General features: G+C 54.7%; 10 protein-coding genes across 10 annotated transcripts; 4 read left to right on the forward strand and 6 right to left on the reverse strand.

Moving 5' to 3' along the window:
- Positions 1-1110: 1110 nt before the first annotated feature.
- Positions 1111-2598, forward strand: BO82DRAFT_357175 (LIP-domain-containing protein). Its single transcript, XM_025635947.1, has one exon. It carries the CDS (start codon positions 1137-1139, stop codon positions 2424-2426), a length of 1290 nt encoding a protein of 429 aa, XP_025488837.1. The 5' UTR covers positions 1111-1136; the 3' UTR covers positions 2427-2598.
- Positions 2599-3194: 596 nt separating this feature from the next.
- On the forward strand, positions 3195-4542 carry BO82DRAFT_316979 (TauD/TfdA dioxygenase family protein; the record flags this gene model as incomplete). Its single annotated transcript, XM_025632596.1, has 5 exons — positions 3195-3434; positions 3491-4008; positions 4089-4152; positions 4182-4325; positions 4373-4542. Coding segments are annotated over exons 1-5 (1065 nt in total), but the record flags the coding sequence as incomplete, so codon positions are not given.
- Positions 4543-4661: 119 nt separating this feature from the next.
- Positions 4662-6690, reverse strand: BO82DRAFT_421451 (uncharacterized protein; the record flags this gene model as incomplete). Its single annotated transcript, XM_025640167.1, has 3 exons — positions 4662-4839; positions 4924-5124; positions 5171-6690. The coding sequence occupies 3 exons, from the start codon at positions 6688-6690 to the stop codon at positions 4662-4664; spliced, it is 1899 nt and encodes a 632-aa protein (XP_025488839.1).
- A 1486-nt stretch (positions 6691-8176) lies between these two features.
- Positions 8177-10143, forward strand: BO82DRAFT_153570 (Zn(II)2Cys6 transcription factor domain-containing protein). The gene is made up of 2 exons (XM_025630190.1): positions 8177-9012; positions 9101-10143. The coding sequence occupies exons 1-2, from the start codon at positions 8563-8565 to the stop codon at positions 9893-9895; spliced, it is 1245 nt and encodes a 414-aa protein (XP_025488840.1). The 5' UTR covers positions 8177-8562; the 3' UTR covers positions 9896-10143.
- An 847-nt stretch (positions 10144-10990) lies between these two features.
- BO82DRAFT_357178 (uncharacterized protein) lies at positions 10991-12062 on the reverse strand. The gene has a single exon (XM_025635948.1). The coding sequence runs from the start codon at positions 11976-11978 to the stop codon at positions 11151-11153; it is 828 nt and encodes a 275-aa protein (XP_025488841.1). The 5' UTR covers positions 11979-12062; the 3' UTR covers positions 10991-11150.
- Positions 12063-14025: 1963 nt separating this feature from the next.
- Positions 14026-14611, reverse strand: BO82DRAFT_421458 (uncharacterized protein; the record flags this gene model as incomplete). The annotated part of the gene is made up of 1 exon (XM_025640168.1): positions 14026-14611. A coding segment is annotated over one exon (586 nt), but the record flags the coding sequence as incomplete, so codon positions are not given.
- Positions 14612-14733: 122 nt separating this feature from the next.
- On the reverse strand, positions 14734-15798 carry BO82DRAFT_394507 (uncharacterized protein; the record flags this gene model as incomplete). Its single annotated transcript, XM_025638746.1, has 3 exons — positions 15597-15798; positions 14822-15531; positions 14734-14739 (listed from the first exon to the last, which is right to left on the reverse strand). Exons 1-3 carry the CDS (start codon positions 15703-15705, stop codon positions 14734-14736), a joined length of 825 nt encoding a protein of 274 aa, XP_025488843.1. The 5' UTR covers positions 15706-15798.
- A 298-nt stretch (positions 15799-16096) lies between these two features.
- BO82DRAFT_434868 (lipase family protein) lies at positions 16097-17144 on the reverse strand (the record flags this gene model as incomplete). Its single annotated transcript, XM_025640976.1, has 3 exons — positions 16097-16778; positions 16839-17010; positions 17063-17144. The coding sequence occupies 3 exons, from the start codon at positions 17142-17144 to the stop codon at positions 16097-16099; spliced, it is 936 nt and encodes a 311-aa protein (XP_025488844.1).
- A 1932-nt stretch (positions 17145-19076) lies between these two features.
- On the forward strand, positions 19077-20981 carry BO82DRAFT_290831 (GMC family oxidoreductase; the record flags this gene model as incomplete). Its single annotated transcript, XM_025631701.1, has 3 exons — positions 19077-19419; positions 19487-20701; positions 20764-20981. The coding sequence occupies 3 exons, from the start codon at positions 19077-19079 to the stop codon at positions 20979-20981; spliced, it is 1776 nt and encodes a 591-aa protein (XP_025488845.1).
- A 955-nt stretch (positions 20982-21936) lies between these two features.
- Positions 21937-22862, reverse strand: BO82DRAFT_434870 (uncharacterized protein; the record flags this gene model as incomplete). The annotated part of the gene is made up of 1 exon (XM_025640977.1): positions 21937-22862. One exon carries the CDS (start codon positions 22860-22862, stop codon positions 21954-21956), a length of 909 nt encoding a protein of 302 aa, XP_025488846.1. The 3' UTR covers positions 21937-21953.
- Positions 22863-24185: the final 1323 nt, after the last annotated feature.

The following is a 24185-nucleotide window of genomic DNA, read 5'->3' on the forward strand; positions in this document are numbered from 1 at the left end:
AACCGCAGCGGCATGCGGGGGGAGCTGTGCGGAGAAGGCTAGCGCTATCACACCATATGCAGGTGGGATCACCCTGCTGACAAGACCAGGAGTTCTCGCTGTGCTCTGTGCTTGTTCCGGAGACGCTGACCGATTGGACTTAGTGAGGTTGCTGGACAGCGACCCAAAGTATAATTGAGTGAAGAATGAAGATAGTCGGACGCTTACGTTGTGGTGTGTGCCGTGCCTCGCAGGAAACCAGGTTACGGCAGCCGAGGCAGCGGAGGCTGTGACCTAATGCTATCGGTGGTCGCAAGATACATTTCCTTATCGCACCAGAAACCCATTGCAATGACGAGACTTGTCATTGGACGCGGGTCAATCCAACTTTTCCGGGTTGTGTGGTGCTTCTAGAAGGTCCACTTGGCGCTGTGGATGGAGGGTTCGCCTTTCTCTCATCCGCTGGGGCGCAACAATCAATTGTTCTGAATTTCTTCCCATTCTAAACAGCTCTTCAAACCTATTTTACGGAGTAAATATTCCCTCATTGTGTCAGAATTGATAAAATGACATAATGTCCGAAACCAGAGGTGGCAGTTCCAACTTCCAAGGCAGGGCGAGAGTCTCTGCCTGGAGTGGAGTCACGGGAAGGCCGGAGCCCTGATCGCTCGCTATCTTTTTCCCTCCCCAACGGGCGCAGCTGCGTAGCTTTGCAACTCTCCACCAGCTCTTCAGCTCTCCAGCTCTCCCAGACCCGCTCGATACACCACGCCAAGCAATAATAAGCAACAACCTGCGGCTGAGTTCAGCAAAGTTAGACTAGCCAATGTGGTTGCGCAGCTGAAAAAGACCGAAAAGTGATTATTGATTATCGATGGATCCGAGCCATCCGAGGGAATTTCCCCACTTTGACTGGCTGCCCGAAGCCCGACACGAAGGTTGATGTCATTCGGCTTTGCTATTTGGTGTGCTGCGGACTGAACTGCACGCCTACAAGGATTTCAATCCTTCCGTCTAGTGCCTCCGTACCTTGCGGGGATTGTCGGTCAGCGCCCAGTACATAAACACAGCTTTCCCCCCCCAAGCCACCGTAGTTTGCCCTCTTCTCCCACCTTTTCCTCTTTCCCTCTTCCCATCCCTCCCATCCCCTCCTCGCCATGCTCTCCCCGGCCCGTCTCCTCCCTCTCCTCGGGAGTATTCTCCCTCTTGTCTACGGGCTGCCTACCACCAGCCCGTCCGTAGTGCTCCCTCCCACTGAGGACCCCTTCTACAGCGCCCCCAATGGCTTCGAGAGCACCCTCCCCGGCACCATTCTGCGCCTGCGCTCGGCCCCCGGCAACCTGACGGCGCTGGTCAGCAACGCCTCGGCCGCGTACAATATCGTCTACCGCACGACGGACAGCCAATACCACCCCTCGTGGGCGGTGACGACGGTCTTCATCCCGACCAACCCCAGCACGGCCAGCGACAATCGCACCGCGCTGCTCTCCTACCAGATCGCCTATGACTCCAACGACCTCGACGCCAGCCCCAGCTACACGATGTACAGCTCCCCACCAACGGACGTCTCCCTGGCCCTGAGCCAAGGCTGGTACGTCAACGTGCCCGACTACGAAGGCCCCCTGGCCTCCTTCACCGCCGGCGTGCAATCCGGCCACGCGACTCTCGACTCGATCCGCAGCATCCTGTACTCCGCCTCCAACCCGCGGGTCACCCAGTTCCATGCCCTGGGCCCAGCCACCACCCGCACCGCCCTATGGGGCTACTCCGGCGGCGCGCTCGCCAGCGAATGGGCCACGGAGCTCCAGAACCAATACGCCCCGGAACTGACCCTGTCCGGCGCGGCCCTGGGCGGCCTGACGCCCAACATCACCAACGTGATGAACACGGTCACCGGCACACTATCTGCCGGCCTCGTCCCCGAAGCCATCCTCGGCATCGCTAGCCAGTACCCGACGACCTACGACTTCCTGGTCTCGCAGCTGAACCCGACAGGGCCGTATAACCGCACGACCTTCCTGGCGGCGCGCAGCCTGCCGCTGACGGAGTCGGAGCTCTTCTTCGCGGGCCAGAACATCTACAACTATTTTGTCAATGGCAGCGACACCTTCAAGGACCCGCGCGTGCAGTACGTGCTCAACCGCGACGGCTACATGGGCTACCACGGCGTGCCGCAGCTGCCGCTGTACGCGTACAAGGCCGTCAATGACGAGGTCAGCCCCATCCGCGACACCGACGTGCTGCTCGCCCGCTACTGCGGCGTGGGCGCCAACATCCTCTACGAGCGCAACACGGTCGGCGGGCATTCCGCCGACCAGATCAATGGGCACGCTGCTGCGTTGACGTTTGTGGCGGCCGTGCTGGAGGGCCGCTATGCCAGTCTGTATAAGACGGAGGGGTGCACCTTCCGCAACGTGACGGTCAACATAACCAGCTCGGCGTTGTAGGGTAGCAGTTCAACGGATGCAAGATGGGGGTGGTGATGAGGTGTATAGTAAAGCACTGGACGGGTTGTATATACTAATGCTTGGAGGTGATATGCGAGGGATGTAATAATGATGGGATGGTGGTATACTGATGGGATATGTGACATACTCACTAATGCAGATGATTTTATGAGCTGTGATTTGCTCGTAGTGCCTGAAGACTCGATCTGTAAGGGGTTCTAGGGCAGTCTGTTTTCGGTATGATGGTAGTTTCAGGTCAGACCTAGGTACAGCATATGTGTGACGAGCGCTCTCATCAGTGGTGGCACATACACTCGAAATAGTGGTTGAAGGGTTGGCAACCCCCTTGGAGCTCTTGATTGCCTTCTCTGACAGGTGATAGACCACCAGTCTGCTTGATCCACTGAGCTGATTCACTTGAGGGCATGGCCCGCAGTCCAGGTATAGATGCACAAGGCGGCACACAAGGCCGCATAAGTCTGAACATCACCCCGACGCTACGATATCCTAAGTCGACCAGGATGTCTGTGCAATATTCTATAGCAGAAATAGCCGTTCATCACGCGTAAAGCTTGGAATATCACCGCATCCACGCTCAGATGGTGCCACGCCGCACCTCAAAGATTGGCTGCGCGGGCACGACGGGAGTCGGCGATAGCCCCACCCAGCAGTGAAGCTCTATCTAAACGCCGAAAGCCGATGCGCGCGGTCGAGCACCAGCTTCCTCTCGCGACCAGAATTATATTCTACGATAAATAGATAAGACATGCAGTTTCCTAAGGAAATCTGTGTAATTGCACCACAGTGACCTTAGCGAAGGAAGACAAACAGCAACCGCGATGGCGCCCCATCCACGCATCCAGTCCAGCGGGTCCCTGGACGCCTTCAACCCGGTGATGGTGACCCCAGTGATCGGCAATGAATTCCTCAAGGGAAGCTGCAACATCGTCGACGACATCCTGAACAGTGCCGAGGCAGAGCAGCGCATCCGCGATCTTGCGGTTATGAGTTTGCCCACCCCGTCCCTCCACGCTCGCCCCAACCCCACTAACGCAAGCACGCAGTCGCTGAGCGCGGCGTAGTCTTCTTCCGCGCCCAAGACAACCTCACCAACGCCCTCCAGAAGCAGCTCATCCTCCGCCTGGGCGAACTCACCACCCGCCCCGCCACCCACGGCCTGCACATCCACCCCGTCACCAACGATGCCCGCGAATTCGGCGACCCGGACCCCGAGATCAGCACCATCAACTCCGAGGGCCGCAAGAAACTGTACAAAGGTTCGGACTATACCAGCCAGGCGGCCGTCTGGCACAGCGACATCGCGTTCGAAAAGGCGCCCGCCGACTTCTCGAGCTTGCGGCTCATCCAGTTGCCCACCACCGGCGGGGATACGCTCTGGGCGTCCGGGTATGAGATATACGATCGATTGAGTAAGCCGTATCGAGCTTTTGTGGAGGGGTTGACGGTCACGCATGTCGGCGAGGGGTTCCGCAGGATGGCGCAGGCGGGTGGGTTCAAGATGTTCACCGGGGAACGAGGCGCGCCGGTCAATGTGGGCGATGAGTTGGTGGCGGTTCATCCGGTTTGTCGTTGTTTTCTTCGCGTCTGAAGATGGATGCGGTTGGCTGGTGGGGATGCTGATTATGTGGGATCTGGGTGTAGGTTGTGCGCACGAATCCGATCACCGGGTGGAAGTCGATTTTTCCCGCTGGTGAGTTCGAGGTGCGTCTGGAACCAGAGGATAATGCTAACGAGGCCTGCAATCAGGCGCCTTCCCATCCAAGATCAACGAACTGAGTCGCAAAGAGAGTGCGAACATGCTCCAATATTTTAACGATCTGATCATCCACGGGCATGATCTCCAAGTGCGGTTCAAATGGAACGAGCCCAACGACATTGGTAGGTCCCCATTGTCTCGTGACTTGATTTGTGTTAACAAAGACCAGCCATCTGGGACAATCGCAGTGTCTTCCACACCGCTACTGGCGACCACGAGGGCTTCGGGCCGAGGAGTGGGAACCGGGCCGTGGGCGTGGGTGAAATACCATATCTTGATCCGGAGAGCAAGTCCAGGAGAGAAGACCTGGGTATTGAGGATACATTATCCCCTGCGCACTGGTAGGGTGGGAGGTCTGACATATGTCCTTCGACATGTGGAACGGCGCTTTAGTGATCCTGGTCATAGTGTTCATGATATGTATGAATTATGCTTCATTTGTTGGCCATTGCTCGTTGCTATCCTGCCATGGATGCCCACGGAAGCTCGGTCCAGAAATCATCCGTCAGCATGTCGCCAAACGAGTGTAGATTATCTAGCATCTCTTGTAATCCGTGGCATTGTAGGCTTGATCCGTCGTAGGGAAATAAATCGGCACCGGGAGGTGGAGTGGGTATATCAGCCCATTCAGGAAGACTATGGGACCCGTTGGTCGCTTGAACTCCAGGATGGGATACTCCGTCAATGTGGGACCATAGCTCGCCGGACGTGGCTGCTGACGAATCGGCGATGTTGTCGGTCGGCGTGTTGGTGGCATTATTCACGAATTCGATGGCTCTCGTCATGACGGTTTCCAGCCCGTCGCGATATCTGCGCAGGGTGGTGTTTCGCTCAGCCATCATAAACATCACCAAGGAGCATGCCCGCAAGTCGTCCGACACTGCCACGCTCCAGAGATGGGGCGCCCGGAAAAGACAGAGACTACTTCAATCAGCCGCGCTCTTCCAATCATTCCGACAGAGCTTACCACATCGTTAATCCAGCCATGAACAATGAATTGACTAGAAGAAATGAGTACCCAGATGAGTCTCTTTGCCGCAGTGTCTTGAAGCACTGGCACATTTTCCCAGAGACGAACAGACATTTTTGGATCATGGGATCATCACTGGGGACAATGCTAAGGAATCGCTGTAGTAGCATACGGATGCAGTTATACCAGTGCATGCGCACAAAGGTAAATTCCTCGGGTGCCATGAGCGGTTGAGACTGCTGAAATTCCTCAAGAGACGCCATCAACGGGGGTACCTTAGTAATCAATGCTGACAGGTTTCGATCGACACGGTATATCTCGGAGTGAATTCGAGACATGATGCGCTGGAGTTGGATGGTAGCAATAAATCTGCGAAGACTCGGGCCTAGTGTTGGCGCAGTCGGGTCCGCAGGAGTCTGCACCATCTGATCGACCAGCCGATCGTCATTGGCAGCGTCGTCCATGTCAGCCGGTACATCAGCGTCTATCTCTGTTTCGGCGATGCTGAACGGACGGCCCAGAGACCAGCACACGTATCTCTCAACCAAGTAGACGCTCCAGAACAGGCGACGCCGCAGTTGGGCATCGTGCGGTCGCAGCGCTCGATATTGGCTTTCGCGATGTAGCCCGAGGTCCACGCAGATGCGCATTGCTAGGCCGATCGTATACCACACACTTGAATGCGATGCCGAGCGCAGATCATAGAGAACCAGTAACATGATCGCCTCGATTCTCGCATATGTCGAACTTGATCTGATAGCACTGTGGGAATTCGATGCTGCCGTCCAGAAATCGCGAGGGGGGGTTGAGTCATATGAATCAGTCATTTGTAGTATCGAGGCACCTAAGGCATAGACCATGAAGATCTTAAACGTCTCGAACCCGCGAATCCCAGAATGATTGCTCTGATGGATGGTCTGGTGTAGGTGGTAGATCTCGGAGCGATCCAGGAACGGCAGTCGAGTATGCATATCTCGAAAATAGGCATCGATGAGCTTCGAGCCCCCATCAGAACCTGGGAGAGATGTAGTGCTACTCAATGCAGAGGGACTCGAGGCAATGCTTTCCGTGCGGTGGAAACCAGCATTGATGGGGATGGACTCGGTCCAAACGGTATCGTCTACGATGCCACCCAGGTTCTTCGCGATGGTTCGGCCCGATGACGGTCCCAGATATGCTGGGCCCTGGTTGGGTTCGCGACCAAGGGATAATAGTGAGAGGACAGCAGACTGATCCGGGCTCTGATGGCTTGACGCTGTATCCCGAGCTGCGTGTAGCTCCAGCGATGGGCGCTGGAGAGCGGTGGCCAATTGGGATTCGAGCATTTCAATTCTCTGGACCAAGGCTCCTTTGGACATAGCGTGATGCCACGAGGGGACCGTCTCGGAGCGCAAGCATGGCTGATTAGCGGCCTCGCATCCCGCGCAGGTTGGATACCCCACACAGCGTTGCTTGCGGCGATGGCACCGTTTACAGGACTTGGGAATGCGCTTGCGAACTCGAGCCTCAGTACTCATGATGAACGGTGAGTGAAGATGTTGATCCATGGAGAAAGAAAGCATGCAGGCGGGCATTTGGAACGGGTTAAGGTTAGGGTTCCCCGCACTGCAGCGGCATTGGGACAACCGAGGCTGAGGCCATCGCCAACCAAACGCACGTCATCCAGGCTAACACTGGCTAACGGTCGGTTACCCTGTCGAGTCTCCACTGATGAAACAGCTGGAGTGACGTTTGTTGTGGAGTATGACTGATGCGTGCACGTGTAAGTAAGATGATGCTCGTGCCACGCAAAATGCAAAGCAATCAAGCAATCAAGCAATCAAGCAAGAAAGTAAAGAAGAGAAAGCAGGAATCACTAGGGAAGGTTAGTCGATAGCCACGTGACACGCTGTAATGTTCTCCCGCTCCGCTCCACAAAGGGGAGTAACACACGCTGGTTGATCTTTCTGCTGTGAGCTGCTTATGCAGGAGGCAGCCACCAAGGGCCTTTTACCAAAGAGTTCCTCCCAACAAGTTCATTCTGCTGCTTGTCGGAAGCTGCAGCACAATGCTCGGGGAAATCTACCAGCAAATAGGCAGATGCAGCTAGAGCATCGGGAGTCTGATTGGTGATCGGCTCAGTCCTCTTTCTCATCCCTTGCATCAGTCAATACACAAGGATCACGGACCTTTTCTGCAACTATCTACAGTGTCTTTACTGTCATACTTGTCGCCTCAAGGGGATGCACACTTGTGGCAAGTATTGGAGCGCCCCAACGCTCTTGCAGAACAAGCGCATGCCTTAGTTCCATCCAACAGCTTTTCTCAGATACTCGCTATTCACAATGATCTTTGCGATTGACTAAGAACCAGTGCTTTAGGTGAGCAATGAAAGTACTAGCTAATTATACAGACACGCAGCCTGTCTGGTTAGCAGGGAATCAAACCCGCAGGAGCATACTCCGATGAGAGGAGTCCTAGGCACAGTCTGAGTGGAGTTGCAAACATCTATGCTCACCGTGTGTGTTTTGCTTGGCCCACCGGGACACTGTTCCGGAACTTGGAATCGACAGATACCGATGATGCTACCATCCTTCGGTCTGGCTCTGCCCCTTACATAGACAATGGGCCTGTGCGGGTCACGAGTCAACCCGAATCTGGCGAGGAGCTGCTTTCCGGCCAGTCTCAAGGCCTCGACCTCGAACTCATCCTGTCTTTGACACGAACGTTCTACTCAATCGCGTGGGAACACGACGGTTGCTGCACGGTGGGACGCAGTATTCTCTGCCATTTCATTGGCGGGTATAGCATGTCTTCTGGGCACACCTTGCTGAGGTTGAAATCATAGTACAGTTGCAAGGACCGATGCACTTCTGCCTTGCTATTGGACAGGGGGCTTGGCTGATGATATTCAAGCTTATGGCCAATCACACGACATTCAGCCACCGCTGCAGCAGTTGGACGTTGGCTCATATGTCTCTAGGCCGTACAGGTGGGTGGGCTGGGGCGGGTTCTGAGCGCGCTCGATAATGCAAATGCTCTCTCTTTTGTGGCTATCGGTATAACAGGGCGAATTGTGCTCAGATGAGAAGTGAGTCATCACATTTGATTGGTGACACTGACGTCGAGGTAGGTCCTCTGTCGTGGATCATGAAATCAGGGAATCTTAGACGGAAAGAATGGATGGGAAGTGCAACGGCAAACGTCAGCTGTCAGGGAGGTCTCCCTTACGGAGGTGTCCGATCTCTGCAGATATGTATACCCCGGAGGCTAAGGTTAGAGTGTGCCTTTGCCACCCTCAACTTGCGCTCCTCACAAGTGTTTGTTGAACAGCTACCTCGTCTGGGATAACACCCTCAGCCGACATTAGCTGCTACAAGCTCAACGGGTATCTCTCTGCTAGCTACACAATGGACTCTACCTCCGTGAGAAGGGTGCGTTTAGCATGCGACTCATGCCACAACATGAAGATGAAATGCTCTGGCGGACGGCCTTGTATGACGTGTACAAGATATAGACATACGTGCATCTACAGTGCTCCCAACCGTACCGGTCGACCTAAGGGTTCCAAAAACAAGACAGTAACTCCCCTTGCAACAACTGATTCCTCTTTTTGTGCCGATGTTTCCAAAGACAGCGGGATGGCCGAGACATGGAACTGGGATTTACCAGGGTCACCTTTACTTGCGAGCGGAAACTTTGAGGTTCCGACAACGACTCGCGCCAACGAGTTCATCAGACCACCTCTAACGACTCTATCGGACCATGACCTTCATACCAATTTGTCTTCTAGCGCACCTGCTTCTCTGGCAAGAACCTACTTGCTTGAACCTGGGGACAACTCGTCTTCTGCCGTTCCAGTATGTCCAGCAGCGGCTTTCTCTTTGTGGCAACCTTCAGCCCCATGACGGGAATGATTACTGACATGCACTTGCCACTTCTGCAAAGAATAACATGCAGGCGTTTTCAGGAGAAGAGTATTCTTCATTCCCCGCCCCGGGGCCGCCGTACCAGCTACCACAATCTCAGTCCGCCGCGCCGGGAACAAGGGCCAACGCCAGTATCCCCTGCCAAAAATGCAACTGCGTAAGTGTGCAGGCCGACTCTCTGTCGAGCCTTCGAAAGCGGGAAGCCGAACCATGTCCCATCGCATTCCCGATCGTTCTTGAAGCAACTCAAGATATCCAGATCCGCTGGGGGGGGCTGCTTGGGTGCTCGCTCTGTCGCACGGACGGGGACCACGTCGCACTCTTACTGCTCGCGATGAGTCTGCGTCTGGTGCTTCGCTGGTTGCAGCTGGCCATCTACGATCGTGTGTCATTATCCCAAGAGCCTCCCACTCCTACTACACATACAACGCCTCAGCACTCCCGCCGCTCGAGCCTCCTGGCCATGGGCGAGGTGCTCTCCCCCAGCTTACACGGAGACAAGAGCCGCTCGGCAAGATTGTCAGCTAGCGGTCGGGCTCGCCCGAGGTCCAGCAACTTATCAGTCGATCGCATTCGCATAGGCAATTACGAGCTGCCCGACGAGGAGCATAACTTTTTGATGGACATGCTCACTAGCCGGACGCTTGCGCGGCTCAGGCAGACCCAGATTGGCATCACGACGTACTTCCAACAATTTCAGGGTGGCGTGAATTATTCCATGACGGGCCAGAAAAAGTCCATCAGTGTCGTGCTTGACCATTTGAAACACTCCATCCAGACGACCGAGCAATTGGTGCAGAAGGTTGCGCATTAGGTGTAGAGCCTCGTCCGTCATCTACGTTATTCTGCGAATGCGGTCCAAGTGACCGAATGCTCTGCTTTTGCACTCAATCATTCTCTGTTCGACATTCTTCTGCTACTGGGCAATTTCGGGTCTTTTTTACCGCGGCTCACACAAACTTTGGTCCCAATTTTGAGCGCCATAGATATTGCTTCTTCACAAATAAAAGTCTCGGTTGTTCAAATACCCGTGTCTGCTTTACCATCTTGATTGAGTGCTGGTGGCTTACCTTGTGTAATTAATGCCCACGATATGAGATGATGCACTGAACAAAGGCCAAGTACGAACTATATATCCGATTGCCGGTTGATATAGACGCATCAGGTTTGTCATGCCTTTGACTGGCCATCTTGATCTCGGCCTACCGCGTTGGAAAAATTCCAGTTACGTAGTCCAGTCTTTTAATGCTCGATTTGACGCACGTCGCTTGACTTGAAACCTAGTTGTTGGACTGAGGGAGAAGCTGTAACCAGTCTTCTTGTGCAACTAACGAGGAATACCGGGGAATGAAGTGTCCATGTCAACCTCGATCCTGGCAAGCTATACCTTTTAACTACCTATTGCCAAATTGTCGCTTGCCTGTCTACTGTAGCAACCTTCATCGAAGCTGTAACTTACATAGTTTGGGATTCGTACCAGATGCTGTGGTGTCCCACTTTCGATTCCTTTGCATGGAACATCAATCAGAATGTTACATGAATCGAAATGACGATGTGGTCTATAAATCCTGTCGGAAGTTATGCCTGAAATTGTATGGGCTGAGTCAGGGGTGATCATGGATGGAATGTGCCTCTGCCTGAATGGGAAAGGAAGCTGACGGGTCACACATTCCAGTGCACGACTTTGACCAACATGCATTGAAGAGCATACTGAGAAGATTGAACTGCTTAGTGATCAGCAGCATGTGGAATGACGCAGGGGTATTGTCCCTACAGTATTCGAATGGAATTCTATACAGCTACCTCGTGTCAATGCATTCGAGGAATGCTTTCCCCCTTCACCCCGTAGCGATGCACACAACTCTACCCAATCTCAAACATGGACTTCAGTCTATCGTTCATTAACCATTTCCTAACTAAGCAGCATCTGCATGACATCGTCAACTAAGCTAAACATGTGTACATCGTAATCCCCGTCCCAGACGGCCCATCCCACAATCCATACGGGCTTCAATCCAACCCCCATGCTCACATCAAATCAGTGCCTCCATCAACAACGCCACCATCACCTAGATGGTGTACTGCCGCTGCAACCACCCGCTCTCGGGTCTCGTCGAGCAACCCGTCGCCGTGCTGCAGGTGCCCTGGTCATGCACGGCGTACTCGTAGAAGATGTTGGTCTTGTCCTCGATGTCCGAGGCGTCCAGGTTGACGGGGTTGTTGTTAATCCCGTAGCCCAGATAGCCCGTCAGATCGGGGTGGGAGCTGGCGTCGTTTAGGGCGGAGGTGGCGAAGAAGGCGGTGGCGTAGTGGTCGCTGTGGTCGCCGTCGCCAAAGCTGCTCTGGTAGTCCTGGGTCTTGAGCTCGTCAGGCTGAAACTCGTCGATGAGGGAGGTGAGGGTGTGGATCAGCTCGTCGCGGGTGTAGGTCGTGCCCGACCCGTCGACGGTGGTGATGTGGTCGATCGCCCCGTCCCACAGCTTCTGCAGGCTGTCGTTGTTGTCCGCCGCCCACCCCGTGCCGTCCATGTTGCCGTCCGGCAGGTGCAGGAAGATCAGCGAGATGGACGAGTTCTCCGACAGCGTGTAGATTGAGATGTCCTTGCCGGGGATCCCCGCGTCCGTCTCCGTCCAGCTGTTGCCGGCGATCGCCATGCGCGCGTACGCTGCCTGCGACCCCAGCTGCCGGTTCTGCCAGTAGCTGGTGCCCTGGCCCGCGTCGCCGGCCGTGAGGAAGATGGTGCGCACCGCCTGGCCGGAAAGGATGTCGCGGATGAGGTCCGGGCTCAGGAAGAGGAGGTCATCATCCTGGTGGGCGACAATGTTGAGGGTGTCCGCTAGGGCGAACGGGATGGAGCCCAGGAGGGCGAGTTTGCTGAGGAGAGTCTGGGGCTTCATAGCTTGACTAGATCAATGCACACTGGGTATATGGAGAACTGTGGGTATATTGGGAACGCGTGGCTGAAAATGAATGATTCAAGCAGAACGCACGAAAGCTTGAGGAAAAAGTCGAGTACAAGACGGCATTGCGTCTTGTTTATATCTTGTTGTATACTTCTCAGCGAGCTCAAAGAAGGTCGTCGCGTGCCGTATGGCTTGCATTCCGGGGCTTCGGAGTTCCCCAATATAGCCACCACCCCTTGCGTGTTCGGTCCTGATGACGCCAGGCAAACTACTCATACATTGTGAGGCTCAAAGCCATATGACAGGAGTTTGAGGAGTGGTACGCGTCCTGGAATACATCTGTGGCTTGCTGGGCTCTGACTTGGATCGACAACAGAGCGCTAAGGTTGGAGAAATGATGCGGTTGAGGTACGCTATGATCCCGTTGAGGTCTGGCGCGCATTCCGCGGCTGGAATGAGGATGTAACACATGGAGAGGTTCGGCCGTAGGTCAGAGTGGTCGCGTTGTGCCTTGGCCTTGACTATTGTGTTGGTTGGAGACTGTTGACGTTTCATGGCTGGCAGCCACTGATCTTTTGTCTCGCGATCATGTGCGATCAGAGAATACTGTCTAAACTCAGTAGCGAGTGTGGTGACAGAACCGAGCAGAGCCTTAAGTAAGTATCGTAGTTGAAAAGCATCTATCTGTCTAGGGGTAGAGACTAAGCGCTGCTTGAAGGCGATCGGGGATAATTAGGGCAATCTTGCCTCTTTTGGTGAGACGATCTGTCGCATCAAGCCTGCCTTACCTAAATTTCGAAAGTGACCTCCATTGCATGGTGGCTCCTGTACCCCAGAATAGGCTAACTACAATTTGGCCTTTCCATTATGCAGAGTTATTCTGGCTTCTTTCGTTGTAGGAAGATGCAGTTGAACCTGTAGCAACGATACACTCTTGCGATAATTATACGAGATTTTGGTGATCGTTGGTACCGTACAATGCCCTTAGACGGCCGGTCCTTACCCTTCTGTTGGATGTCTCCTGTCGCAGTTATATGCTTAGAAGGATATCTTTTAGCTAGATTATGATCAACGAAAACACTATACAAGCCTCAAGAGCACAGTGTAAATTGCCTGGTCTTTTTCTAACGATCCCTGGTCCGGATACTTAAGTAAAAATTCAGGTCAACGCCCAGCGAAGCTCCATCTCTTAATCCCTGGACGAGTCAGCTACGCACCCCAATTTCCCAATCAGAATATTACACTACAACAGAGCTGATTCCCTCGAGCATTAACCCACTACCGATGCTCCAGTGAGGTCCTTCCTTTTCAATTTGCTTTCAGGGGCTAATCTCAAGGTAAGATGGCAGCCGGTCTTGTAATGCCATATGTCGACAGCTGTTCTATATATTTCTCCTCAGCTAAACTACGGCCCGCGAAGATCACTAATTCGTGATTGAGGGTTTACATCAAATACAGCCACTCTAAATTAGTTCTTTGAATCTCGATTTTGATTTTGACTGTTTTTCCTGGTGGATTTGTGAATTCTTCCACTGAGCTATGATGTGAGTAACCGGGAAGGGTCTATCATATACACCAACAATTGCACGGAGCCCTCCTAAGACTGGTCCCTCTACCAATCAATCCCACATGTCGTAATATAAAATGGATAGCTTGTCTCCCCAAAATCAGACCAAGTCAATAGCTCTACCACAGACCACCAATAATCATCAATCTATGCGACGTAGAGCACTAGCAGCCACAGTGGTTCCTCGCGCGGGCTAGGCTCAGATTACTGCGGAACTCCTACAAGGTCAGCCATACTCAATCTATCTCGGCTCGGAAACCCCCGAGCTGCAGAGAGTATGAAATCTCTAACCAACGACAATCTCCGGAAGAAACTGCTAAAATCCACAACACTACAATAACACATTTCAATACCTGACGAAGCTCTCCTCAAGATGCAATTCAACAAAGAAGCCCGCACCTAGTCCAAGATAGAATGCGGAGTACCGCTGAACTGGCCGGTCGACTCCGCCAGAAGATGATATATTTAGAGAACCACGATGTATCAAGAACGGAGTCCACCCTTCACCACAACCTCCTACGCATTCCAACCACAAACCCAGCAATACACCGCAACCAGCAACCCACCAGGCCCAATGGACAGCCGCCCGACCACCCCCACCTACATAACCCAAAACCACGGCTGGTACGACTACTTCTTCCGCCGCCTCGAAGAGGGCGGGTACCGGTACTATCTCGTCGTCGGCGCACAATACATCTTCTGGGCGTTCCCGCCGTGGCCGGACGCCCCCATCGTGGCGGTGGTCGTGCATGCGGACAAGATGGAGGAGTTGATCGGGTGGCTGCTCTCGCTGGGGTTCGTGTCGTGCCTCGGCTGCGGGCGCCGGCAGGTCGGGCGCCACTTCCACATCCAAGATTGTTCTAGTGGGGAGCTGGAGCTGGTGTTGTATGTGCTCACCGAGACGGAGCAGCTGGATCTGGATGCAGGCCGGGAGGATCGCGATGCGGATTCTCCGGCTGCGAGTATGATTCGGGTCCCGAAAGGGGCTCGAAGGTCCGGTCCCATGCCCTTCCGCTGTTTTGACTTCGATCGTGGCTCGTTGAAGTCGAGAGACGAATGAGTAAGTACGGCACGTAGGTTTCCTGCTACGCGTAGTCTAGTTCAGTGATGATCCATTCAATTGATTCAATTTAAACCTCCTTGATTAGTACGAGATAATAGGTAAAAGCTTCCCGCGCAAGTTCATAACTGCATAATACCAGCATCCATAATCGCCAACCACAACCCTAACCAAACAGCTTCACCCCCAAACTTACCAAGTAATACTAACCAACCTCCCCCAAAAACCCCCGGCCCACCCAATCCCCATCCCCTTGACCTTTTCCTTCACCTGCACGGGCCCGTCAAACGCCAACACGGCATTCTCAAAGATCCACCGCCCAACCTCCGTGCGACTGATGCCATACCCCACGGCAGGCTGCTCCTCCGTCCCAACCCGGACCTTCTTATCCTTGCCCTCGACCAAGAAACTCGGTCGCACGATCAGATAGCTCGCCAGCGCCCTCTGCTCCCCCACAGCCGCATCCGCCAGGATCATCGCCTCCATCGCCTTCTTGTCCGCGTGCGGCACCTTCAGCATCCAGTTGTACAGCGGCAGCATCATGACCGGCACGTCGCGCTTCGAGTCCACGCCCGTCGTGCTGATGACGGCCAGCTTGGGTTTACCCTGCGCCTGTTCGTCGGCTTGGAGAGCGTGCAGGGTCGCCAGTAACGTGCGCATCCCGTCCTGGCAGACGGTCGGGTTCTCGAGGGTCGGGTGCAGCAGGTTCGAAAAATTGGGTTTGCTGCCGATCCCGCTGATGATTAGGTCGACTGTTTTGGGGGAGAAGGTGCCGGGGGCTTGGTCGGGGGCGAGGAGGGTGGTGCGCACGGCTGCGGCGTCGGTGGCGCTGCCCTCGATGATGTGCAGGTTTTTGAGGGCGGGGGCCGGGAGGTTGTATGGGGCGAGGAGCGTGGTGAGCTTTCCGGGGGTGCGCACGACTGGACATTGTTAGTGGTGGTGATGGTAAGGGTGGTGGGAGTGTTTATGTTTTAGGGTTACGCACTTGCGTTGCACTTATACCCGGCTTGGAGGGCTAGAACTAGGCAGTGGAGGGTGCAGCCGCCTGTGCTGCCGAAGAAGGCGATCGTGGGGAAGGAGTCCGGGATGGACATTTTGGGGGGTGGATAGGGGATGTAGAGTGCTGATGTTTGTGATTTGGATGCGATTTCGCATATTTCGAAGTGGTAAGCAAGGACGGATTTATATGCTGGATGGATGTTGCTGTTGCTGTGGTCAGCCTTGTGTTTGGTGCTACTCGGAAAAATGCTCCGCGCAGGGACGGAGGCTTTGACAAGCCGTGGTGTTTTGGCCCCAACTCCGCCACTTTCCTCGTATCTTGTACATGGACTATACTTCCCCACCCAATCTTGAACCGAAGATGACCTTGCCCGATGAATCCTTCGACTGCATAGACTCTAATGCGACTCCAATGCTGATACTTATAGAGTACAAAAGAAGAAGCAACAACATCATTAACTCATGCCGCCCGCACCAAAACGCATGCTACTCCCCCCTCCGCCAAGGCAACCCCCGTTCTTTACAGCCATCCACCAATTGAAAATACCAGCGATGAGCCGATAACCCCCTGAGCGAGGGCGAGGGCGAGGGCGAGCCCGTGCCCGTGTTGCCAGCATAATTGACGGACCCCTCGTAGACCGCCACATCCTGGGGGCGCACGGTGACATTATCGCCGGAGAGGATATGATACTCGGGGCTGATATGCACGTAGTCCATGATCAGCAGCGGCAGCTTCGGGATTGGATCGTTCGTATGTGTGAAGCGGTAGTTGCCGCCCTGATTGGTGATGAACTGCGCTAGCGCCTCGTTCCCCACCCGCGGCGACGCGTAGGCGTACAGCGCCGCCTTGTACCCGCGCGACCGAAGATCCGCCGCCGCCAGAGTCGCCACTGCCGCGCCAAGACTGTAGCCGACCAGCACGAGCTCGTAGCTGCTGTACGCAGTTTGTCGCTGCTCCAGTTGCTGGATCACATCGTTGCGTATCAGCGTCCACGAGGTCCAGAAGCCTAGCTCCGCCCGACAGCCATCGCACAGGTGGGGGTCCGTGAAGACGAACATCACGTCCGCCAGCCAGTTGCGCACCGAGTAGGAGCCGCGGAACGAGATGATGCGCCGGCGGTGGGTGTGGTCTACGGCGATGAAGCCGGCCGTGTCCGTCATCGTGGCACTATAGCAAAAGCGGTCAGTTGGGCGTCAAACCGAAGAATACTATGGCTGAATGGTTCACTTGGAGAACGCAAGCGCAATGCTCGTGTTGGTGGCCTCAATGGCCGGGCAGCCGCGGTCCCAGCAGCGGATCCTCGCCCCTGAGGACTTGGGGTCATAGTTGTTGCTGCAGTAGGCGGCATCTGCATATTGCGCAAAGAATGCGAACTCGGAGAGTTGATGGGGGGAGATGTCTGATCGGGGGTGAGTGACGGAATGAAAAGGACTGAGAACGTCGATCCATACCGCGCGCGTGCAGGGCAGGAAGGGCCTGGCTCAGCGACGTCAACACCAACAGCACTACTCTGAAGGTACTGAGAAGAGCCATTCCGTGTTGCGAGGAGACTGGTGATCCAAAGCAGATGGCGGAGATGCTGTCCGGGGAATTGGAGATTGGGTCGGCTATATTGGCTTCTCAGGCCTAGCCAGGTGCAAACCTTCAGGCACGTTGTTTGTAACAATCATAGCCCTTCAGCTCCCCGAGGAACGAAGTCCACGGTGTGTGAAAATGAACCCCGCGCCAGGCGGAGAAGGTGCAACCAGTGAGACGGGCTCGGCTGATGCCCAGAAATGGAAGGCTCAGCATGATTCAGGTTGGTAGTCGGATGGTTGCTTCGAGATTACGTCGAGGCTGGCTCAGTTGTTCATCAATCCAATGGTCCCGGGGAGCCACACCAACGAGACCTTCAATCCAACAAGGAATGCGCATCAGCCATGATTGAGTTCCTTGGGTCACGCGTGGAATGTACGGTGGCTTTCAACAAAGTCAATTTACATGAACCTCGCTACCCGCGCAACACCATACCAGTCAATGCAGTGACTTTCACGACTGATCATCTAAGCTTTCGTGTTTGGATGGCGTGGTGCCCATGGCCCTCGTACAGTACAACATGAGGTTGTCCAATCTTTGTCCGATCTTTCACCCCGCATTGTGTCCTTTGCTGGCAACATCTCCGCGGGTGTGTTCTCCATTGGCAATGTGGCTGGACAAGAAAGCACTTGTCCGACCGTGGGACATATCGAGTTTATCAGGCGCCAACCCGGTTGGGAAGAACTCAGCGAACGCACTGCGACTCTGGTTCTGCGTAATAGTAATAATAAGGTCCGACTCGTCAACGAAGGAGTAGCTCCATTTTCAGGAAGACCGTCAGTGCCAGCAAGTTGTGATAATCAGCAACCAGAACTGGATATGAGCGATGAGGGTTACTCTCGGCCGGCACCTCCACGTGGCGACAAGCAGAATCGCTACCTAGCGCTGTCACGATACTGCATGAAACTCTGCACTCCCCTCCGATCCGACCCTATGCCTGCCTAACTCGTCATTGTTTGCGATGATCAATGATCTGACCGGCGAAGTTTCAGCTGACTGCGAGCAGACGTCGCCCGGATAAGGTCCGGATCCTACTATGGTGCTCACTTGGCATCATCTGGTGCAATCCGCTTTCATAATGCTCGGGTCAATGCATTCGACGGGTTTCCCTTCCCATGTGAAAAGCGCCGGTTCGGATGCTTTCGCATGCTTTGTTCCTTCGATGACGGTCTCTTGCAGAGGAGATTATAGGATGCAGCGCAGAACCTCGCCAATAGTATTTTTTCCGAAGTTGACCCGACCACCACAAATCGGCGCGAGATGGTGCATAGTAGTGAGACAAGGCCAATCTATCATCAACTCAATTTACTCCGAAGCTCCGAAGCGATGCACTAGATTATGAGGCAATTCGACTAGCACCTTATCATCTTCCCTGAAGATTATCCAGCACGGCAACGACTCTACCCTTAGTGTCTTGGTCCCAGGCTTAGGCAATCTATATGACGCCGGAAGAGGGAAATGGGACCGATGACAAACTCTTAGTCAGGAGAACGAAGTTTTAGGCCGCCAGACTAGACTCTACTCAGCATCCTACCAGGGACTGGACCCTGATCGACTCGAGCCTATCCGTGCCGGGCCGAAACACAACCAGTCAATTCGCTCCGCGGCATGCCGAGACCGGTGGAGTCCGATTGATAACCTTCAAGGTTGGCTTCACCGGATACCCGTTTTTTGTTTCAACGTCAATGGCGTGCTGGACTCCCCGTGACGGTCTTCCTGTGGAATTATTCCGTCGCTGACCGATCGTGTCCGTATCTTTGTCCGGGTGCGAAGAGAGGATGAAGAACAGGGCGGAAACTGCCCGCTTGCTCTCAAGGGTAGACGTATATAACCTTGGGAGATGCGGGTGGACTCACGCAGGAATCACCAGGCTTAGACATCCATTTCACCATGTTCCAACCGGTTGTTTTTCTGAGTGCCCTGACGGCCGCGTTGGCCTCGCCCATCACACACGCCCCGAAGGCCGAATACGACTACATCGTCGTTGGCGGCGGCACCAGCGGATTGGTCATTGCCAATCGCCTGTCGGAAAACGCCAATGTGTCTGTCCTTGTGATTGAGGCGGGTGACTCAGTGCTGCACAACGCCAATGTCACAGCTGTGAATGGCTACGGGCTGGCGTTTGGCACGGACATCGACTGGCAGTACCAGACGGTCAACCAGACCTATGGCGGCAAATCCCAGATGGTGATGCGTGCTGGGAAGGCTTTGTCCGGAACCAGCGCCATCAACGGTATGCTCGTCCCCATTATCTTCTCAGTCTCTCAGACATGCTTACTCGTGTTCTTGGTTATGTTCAGGGATGGCCTACACCCGTGCCGAAGACGTGCAGATCGACGCCTGGCAGCAAATCGGCAACGAGGGCTGGACTTGGAACAGCCTGTTCCCCTACTACCTGCAGAGCGAGAACCTGACTATCCCGACCCGCAGCCAGCGCCTGGACGGGGCGACCTTCAACACCTCCTACAACGGCGAACAAGGTCCTTTGACGGTGGGATGGGGCGAGATCCCGACCAACAACTTGACCGCTACGATCAACGCTACCTTCCAGGGTCTGGGTGTCCCCTGGTCTGAGGACGTGAACGGCGGCAAGATGCGCGGTATCAACATCTACCCAGCTACTATCAACGTGGCCGCCAACGTGCGCGAGGACGCCGCCCGCGCCTACTACTGGCCCGTCGCCGCGCGACCCAACCTGCACCTGCTGCTGAACACCTTCGCCAACCGCCTGGTCTGGCAGGAGGAAGCCCGTAAGGGCGAAGCCGTCACAGCCGCCGGCGTGGAATTCACCACCGCCAACGGCACCACCACCGTGGTGACTGCGCGCCAGGAGGTCATCGTCTCCGCAGGCTCCCTCAAATCCCCGGCCATTCTCGAGCTCTCCGGCATCGGAAACGCCACCCTCCTGCAGAAGCACAACATCACCGTGCAGGTGGATCTCCCAGCCGTCGGCGAGAACCTGCAGGACCAGACCAACACGCACGCCGAAGCCGTCACCCACGCCACCCTGGCCGGCACCAAGTACGTCGTCTACCCCGACATCTACGACGTGTACGGCAACGAGACGGCCGCAGTGGCCGCCTCCCTGCGCAAGAAGCTGGACGACTACGCCCACGCCGCTGCGGAGGTCAGCCACGGCGTCATCACGCCCGCGCACCTCAAGGAGCTGTTCGAGGTCCAGTACGACCTCATCTTCACCCAGCGGGTACCCATCGCCGAGATCCTGTACTACCCCGGCGGCAGTGCGAGCATTTCCTCGGAATCCTGGACGCTCTTGCCCTTCGCCCGCGGCAATGTGCACATCGCCTCGGCGGATCCTGTTGCCATGCCCGCGATCAACCCCAACTTCTATATGTTCGATTGGGACATCGACAACCAGATTGCCGTGTCAAGGTACATCCGGGAGACCTTCAAGGCGCAGCCGCTGCAGGAGCTGGTAGAGGGGGTGACGGTGCCGCCGTTGCAGGATGATGCGTCGGATGAGGAGTGGAAGGCATGGTTGCTGGATGGAAATTGTAAGTCTGGGTTTTGTATTCTTCCTTCTCATGGCATTCTGAAGGCGCTAATAATTCAATAGATCGCTCGAACTTCCACCCCGTCGGCACCGCCGCCATGATGCCCCGCGAGAAGGGCGGCGTCGTGGACCCCAGCCTGAAGGTGTACGGCACCCGCAACGTGCGCGTTGTCGATGCCTCGGTGCTGCCCTTCCAGGTCTGCGGCCACTTGACCAGCACCTTGTATGCCGTCGCGGAGCGGGCGGCTGAGCTGATCAAGCAGGATTCTACTTTGTTTTGAATGGTGATTGTTTAGTTGTACGTTACAACGTTAGAGAATGGAATAGATGTTATTTCAATGGAGCATATTGGTTGCCATGTTACAAGTCATGGCTAACATGGTTAAACCAGCTGCGATGGGCAGGTGTGAAACAGGTCGAGGAGTCCCAGATCTACCGCTTCGGAGATCCGATGCATCTCCCCTTGGGTCTGTTTTAGGTCGATCATCCTTCGGAGTATGAGAGGGTCGTTGGGTCGCGTTGGACTTGGCATGCGATCGCCAGTTGTGCCGGCTGGCGTGGGAGCGGATCGCGGCCCGCCTCGGCTTCTGCCGGAGTTGTTGGGCCGAGGTGACATCCACAAACTCGAAGACCGTTTCCATTTGGAAGTTCACCTGCTTGGTGACAGTTGAGGCTTTGTCCGGTCTCCGTTATGTTAGGAATGAAGAATGATGAAGACTCAATCTGACATGTAGACAGTAAACATGCTCAGGTGTCAAAGCGCTGTTCCCAGTTCGAAAAGCATCGTGTCATGTGACCGGTGCACTGAAATCGGCGCCAGGCCAACTGAAATAGAAGTGCACGTTTCTACTTAAAGACTCTGCAAGTTCGATCAATGGAGAATGTAAGCAATTCTTGGCACGATACTGAGTTCCAGGTATGCCTGCTGAGAGATCACCGCTGAATGGTAGATCGTGAGGGGGAAATATATTTCCGCGCCGTCCCGAAGAGATATCCCTAACAGTGGTTGCAATCTGCAATTCTACTCCCTGCCTTGCTGGGAAATACCTCAGATCAAAATGTGAAGATCTTGTCAGATGCAGTTTATTGTGGAAACGATACAAGGGAAACAATATGGCTGACTGCATTGGCTCGCTAAAGACTCGTACGAGGAGAACTCGCTCAGAAACAAATTTATCGAAAAAAAAAAACAACCCAACAAAGAACGCCAACATGCGCATGAGTCATGCTAGATCTCATGATTCTCGACTACATCACACAAAATTCCCAGCGCGGTGCTGCGCTTCTGGCGGAGTATCTGGGGCAGCCGCCGGGGTCGGGCTCTGGCGCAAGACTTCACTCGTCGCGAGAGAAGAGGGACGCGTTAATGGGGTGCTCAAGCCCAGCTCACTGCGGGAGGGTGCCGTCGCGAACATCACCGACGCTCGGTCAAATTTCGCCTCGCTCTGCGGTCGCGCGCTTTCGGTCAGGGATACCATCGAGTAGTCCGCGGCCTTGGCGGCTGCCCTGGCTTCGATGCGTCTTCTCTTGCGCTTATCCCGCGTGCACATGAACGCGGCGACGCCGATGAAAAGTAGGATCAGGATGGTGAAAGTGACGATGGCAGCAATCTCACCGCGCCGGTTGTAGGCAGCCTTGGCAGCGCTGGCGGAGTTGGTGGCCGATGCGGTTGAGGTGGTGGTTGAGGCTGTCGATGTGGTCTTGGTCGTTGTGGTTGCTGCAGTGGTAGTGGATTGTGAGGTGGCGGAAGTGGTCGTACTTGACGAGGTGGTGCTGCTTGCTGTAGAGGTGGTGGAGGAGACTGTGGAGGTGGTAGAGCTTGTAGTGGCTTCCGTGGTGCTGGAAGAAGTGGTAGAGGTGGTGGAAGTGGTTGACTCTGTCGTGCTCGTAGTTGACGTTGAACTCGTCGAGGTGGTCGACTCAGAGGTGGTTGAGGATGTCTCCTCAGTCGTCGAGGCTCGCTTCTGAATGACCCAGTCCCCATGAAAGCGTTTCGCGTGGGCCTTGACGTTGTTGACATCGGTCGTCGGGGTGGCTATAGGTACGGTGACGGTGACAGTTGAGGTGAAGTCCCATGTTGAGGGTAGATCAGCAGCGGGGCCGGGATGAGCAGCAGCGAGAGAGGACAATGTCCCGAGTGCGATCAGATAGTGTAGTTGCATATTGTCTGGTAAGTGGTTGAGCGAACCTGGCTGGTCGAGAAGAAGATTGGTTGGTGAACAGTGGGAGCCAGATTTCTAGGCGGGCGAGACCTGCATTATCTATAGAACCGAACATGCTGGATTTCACCCGAGCCATGACGAATCCCAGTCCAAGCACCAAGTGATGATGAATCCTCTGCGTGTTAGGGTGTTCTTGTCGTCGTACGTGGTAGAACTAGGGCTGAGGCTGCCCAGTTATTCTGGTGTTCGCAACGGATGCTGGTTGGCTCGTGAGGGTCAAGTGGAGCAGTGAACGCTCAACCGGCCACGCGGCTTGCGCTCCACTGTTGCTCGTTCTCATTTTCTGGTGCTATGGCGCACCCAGATACCACGAATTGATATGCACTATGCCAGTCAATAGCAATATACTTAAGTGTACCGGAGTTGCCGTCGAATTGAAACGGTTTTGCGTGGTTGGAAAGCACAAAGCATCAACAATTGTGTACGGATATAGATCATTCCGAGACGCGATAAGGAAAAAACTTTAGCCCGCGATGCAGAAAATCTTGTTCGGAGTGGATGCATGCTACCAAGTCGAACGGCCGATCGTCTGGTTCTCACCACCACAACAAGCCTCGTAGGCTGAGCCCCAGCCCCAGCCCCTCTCGTTTGATTGACAGGCTATTTGCATCCGAGGAATGAACTTCTCGAAGAAGCCTGCGCCACACCCGCTCATTGCTCGCTGACTCAGCGGGATTTTGGCAAACTCAGATCAGCGACCAGCGACAGAGTGTCTCGTCTGGAATTCTGATCGGGCTAGGCCAATATCAACCCATTTCGAAGCAATGATGTGAAGAGCGGTGGCCAACTCGACGAATCACAGCGGCCGTGACCCTCAAAGTCCCTTTCGTCGCGACGAAAGGCATAGGGGCTTGCTGTTCTGTGCCCCAACAAAGCTAAAATAGCAGACCGCGAACTGAATGAGTCTTGACGGGATCATGGCCAATCCACAACGCCGCGCAAGACTCCCCCAAATTCGGCATGGAGCCCGAATAAACATACCCGCTTTGTCATGGTCCACGTCAACCCCACTGAGCTTGTAGACTTTCAAGCCTCAAACCCAGTCTCAAATAGGCTCCATGGTCCTTGATAGCGTTTCAAATGTGGGAGCCACGGGTACGTAGTCGAAATCTCGGTGATCAGTCGACTTAGCCGCCTCTGATCCGCTTTCGAGTCCGGGTCAAGTTAGCTGCTTCGCACATCGCGGGTCAATGTGAGGATATGAGCCACGGGTTGGTAATGAGATGTCAACTTCATCGACGACGGAAAGAACGCTAGAGTACA

Source organism: Aspergillus uvarum (assembly GCF_003184745.1).
Source record: "Aspergillus uvarum CBS 121591 unplaced genomic scaffold BO82scaffold_54, whole genome shotgun sequence".
Lineage (NCBI taxonomy): Eukaryota > Fungi > Ascomycota > Eurotiomycetes > Eurotiales > Aspergillaceae > Aspergillus > Aspergillus uvarum.

Bases quoted from the DNA above. Each gene is read 5' to 3' on its own strand.
- BO82DRAFT_357178 (XM_025635948.1), bottom strand. From the start codon at position 11,978: ATGAAGCCCCAGACTCTCCTCAGCAAACTCGCCCTCCTGGGCTCCATC.
- BO82DRAFT_357175 (XM_025635947.1), top strand. From the start codon at position 1,137: ATGCTCTCCCCGGCCCGTCTCCTCCCTCTCCTCGGGAGTATTCTCCCT.
- BO82DRAFT_153570 (XM_025630190.1), top strand. From the start codon at position 8,563: ATGGACTCTACCTCCGTGAGAAGGGTGCGTTTAGCATGCGACTCATGC. The intron at 9,013-9,100 runs GTATGTCCAGCA...ACTTCTGCAAAG, and splicing joins ACTCGTCTTCTGCCGTTCCA to AATAACATGCAGGCGTTTTC.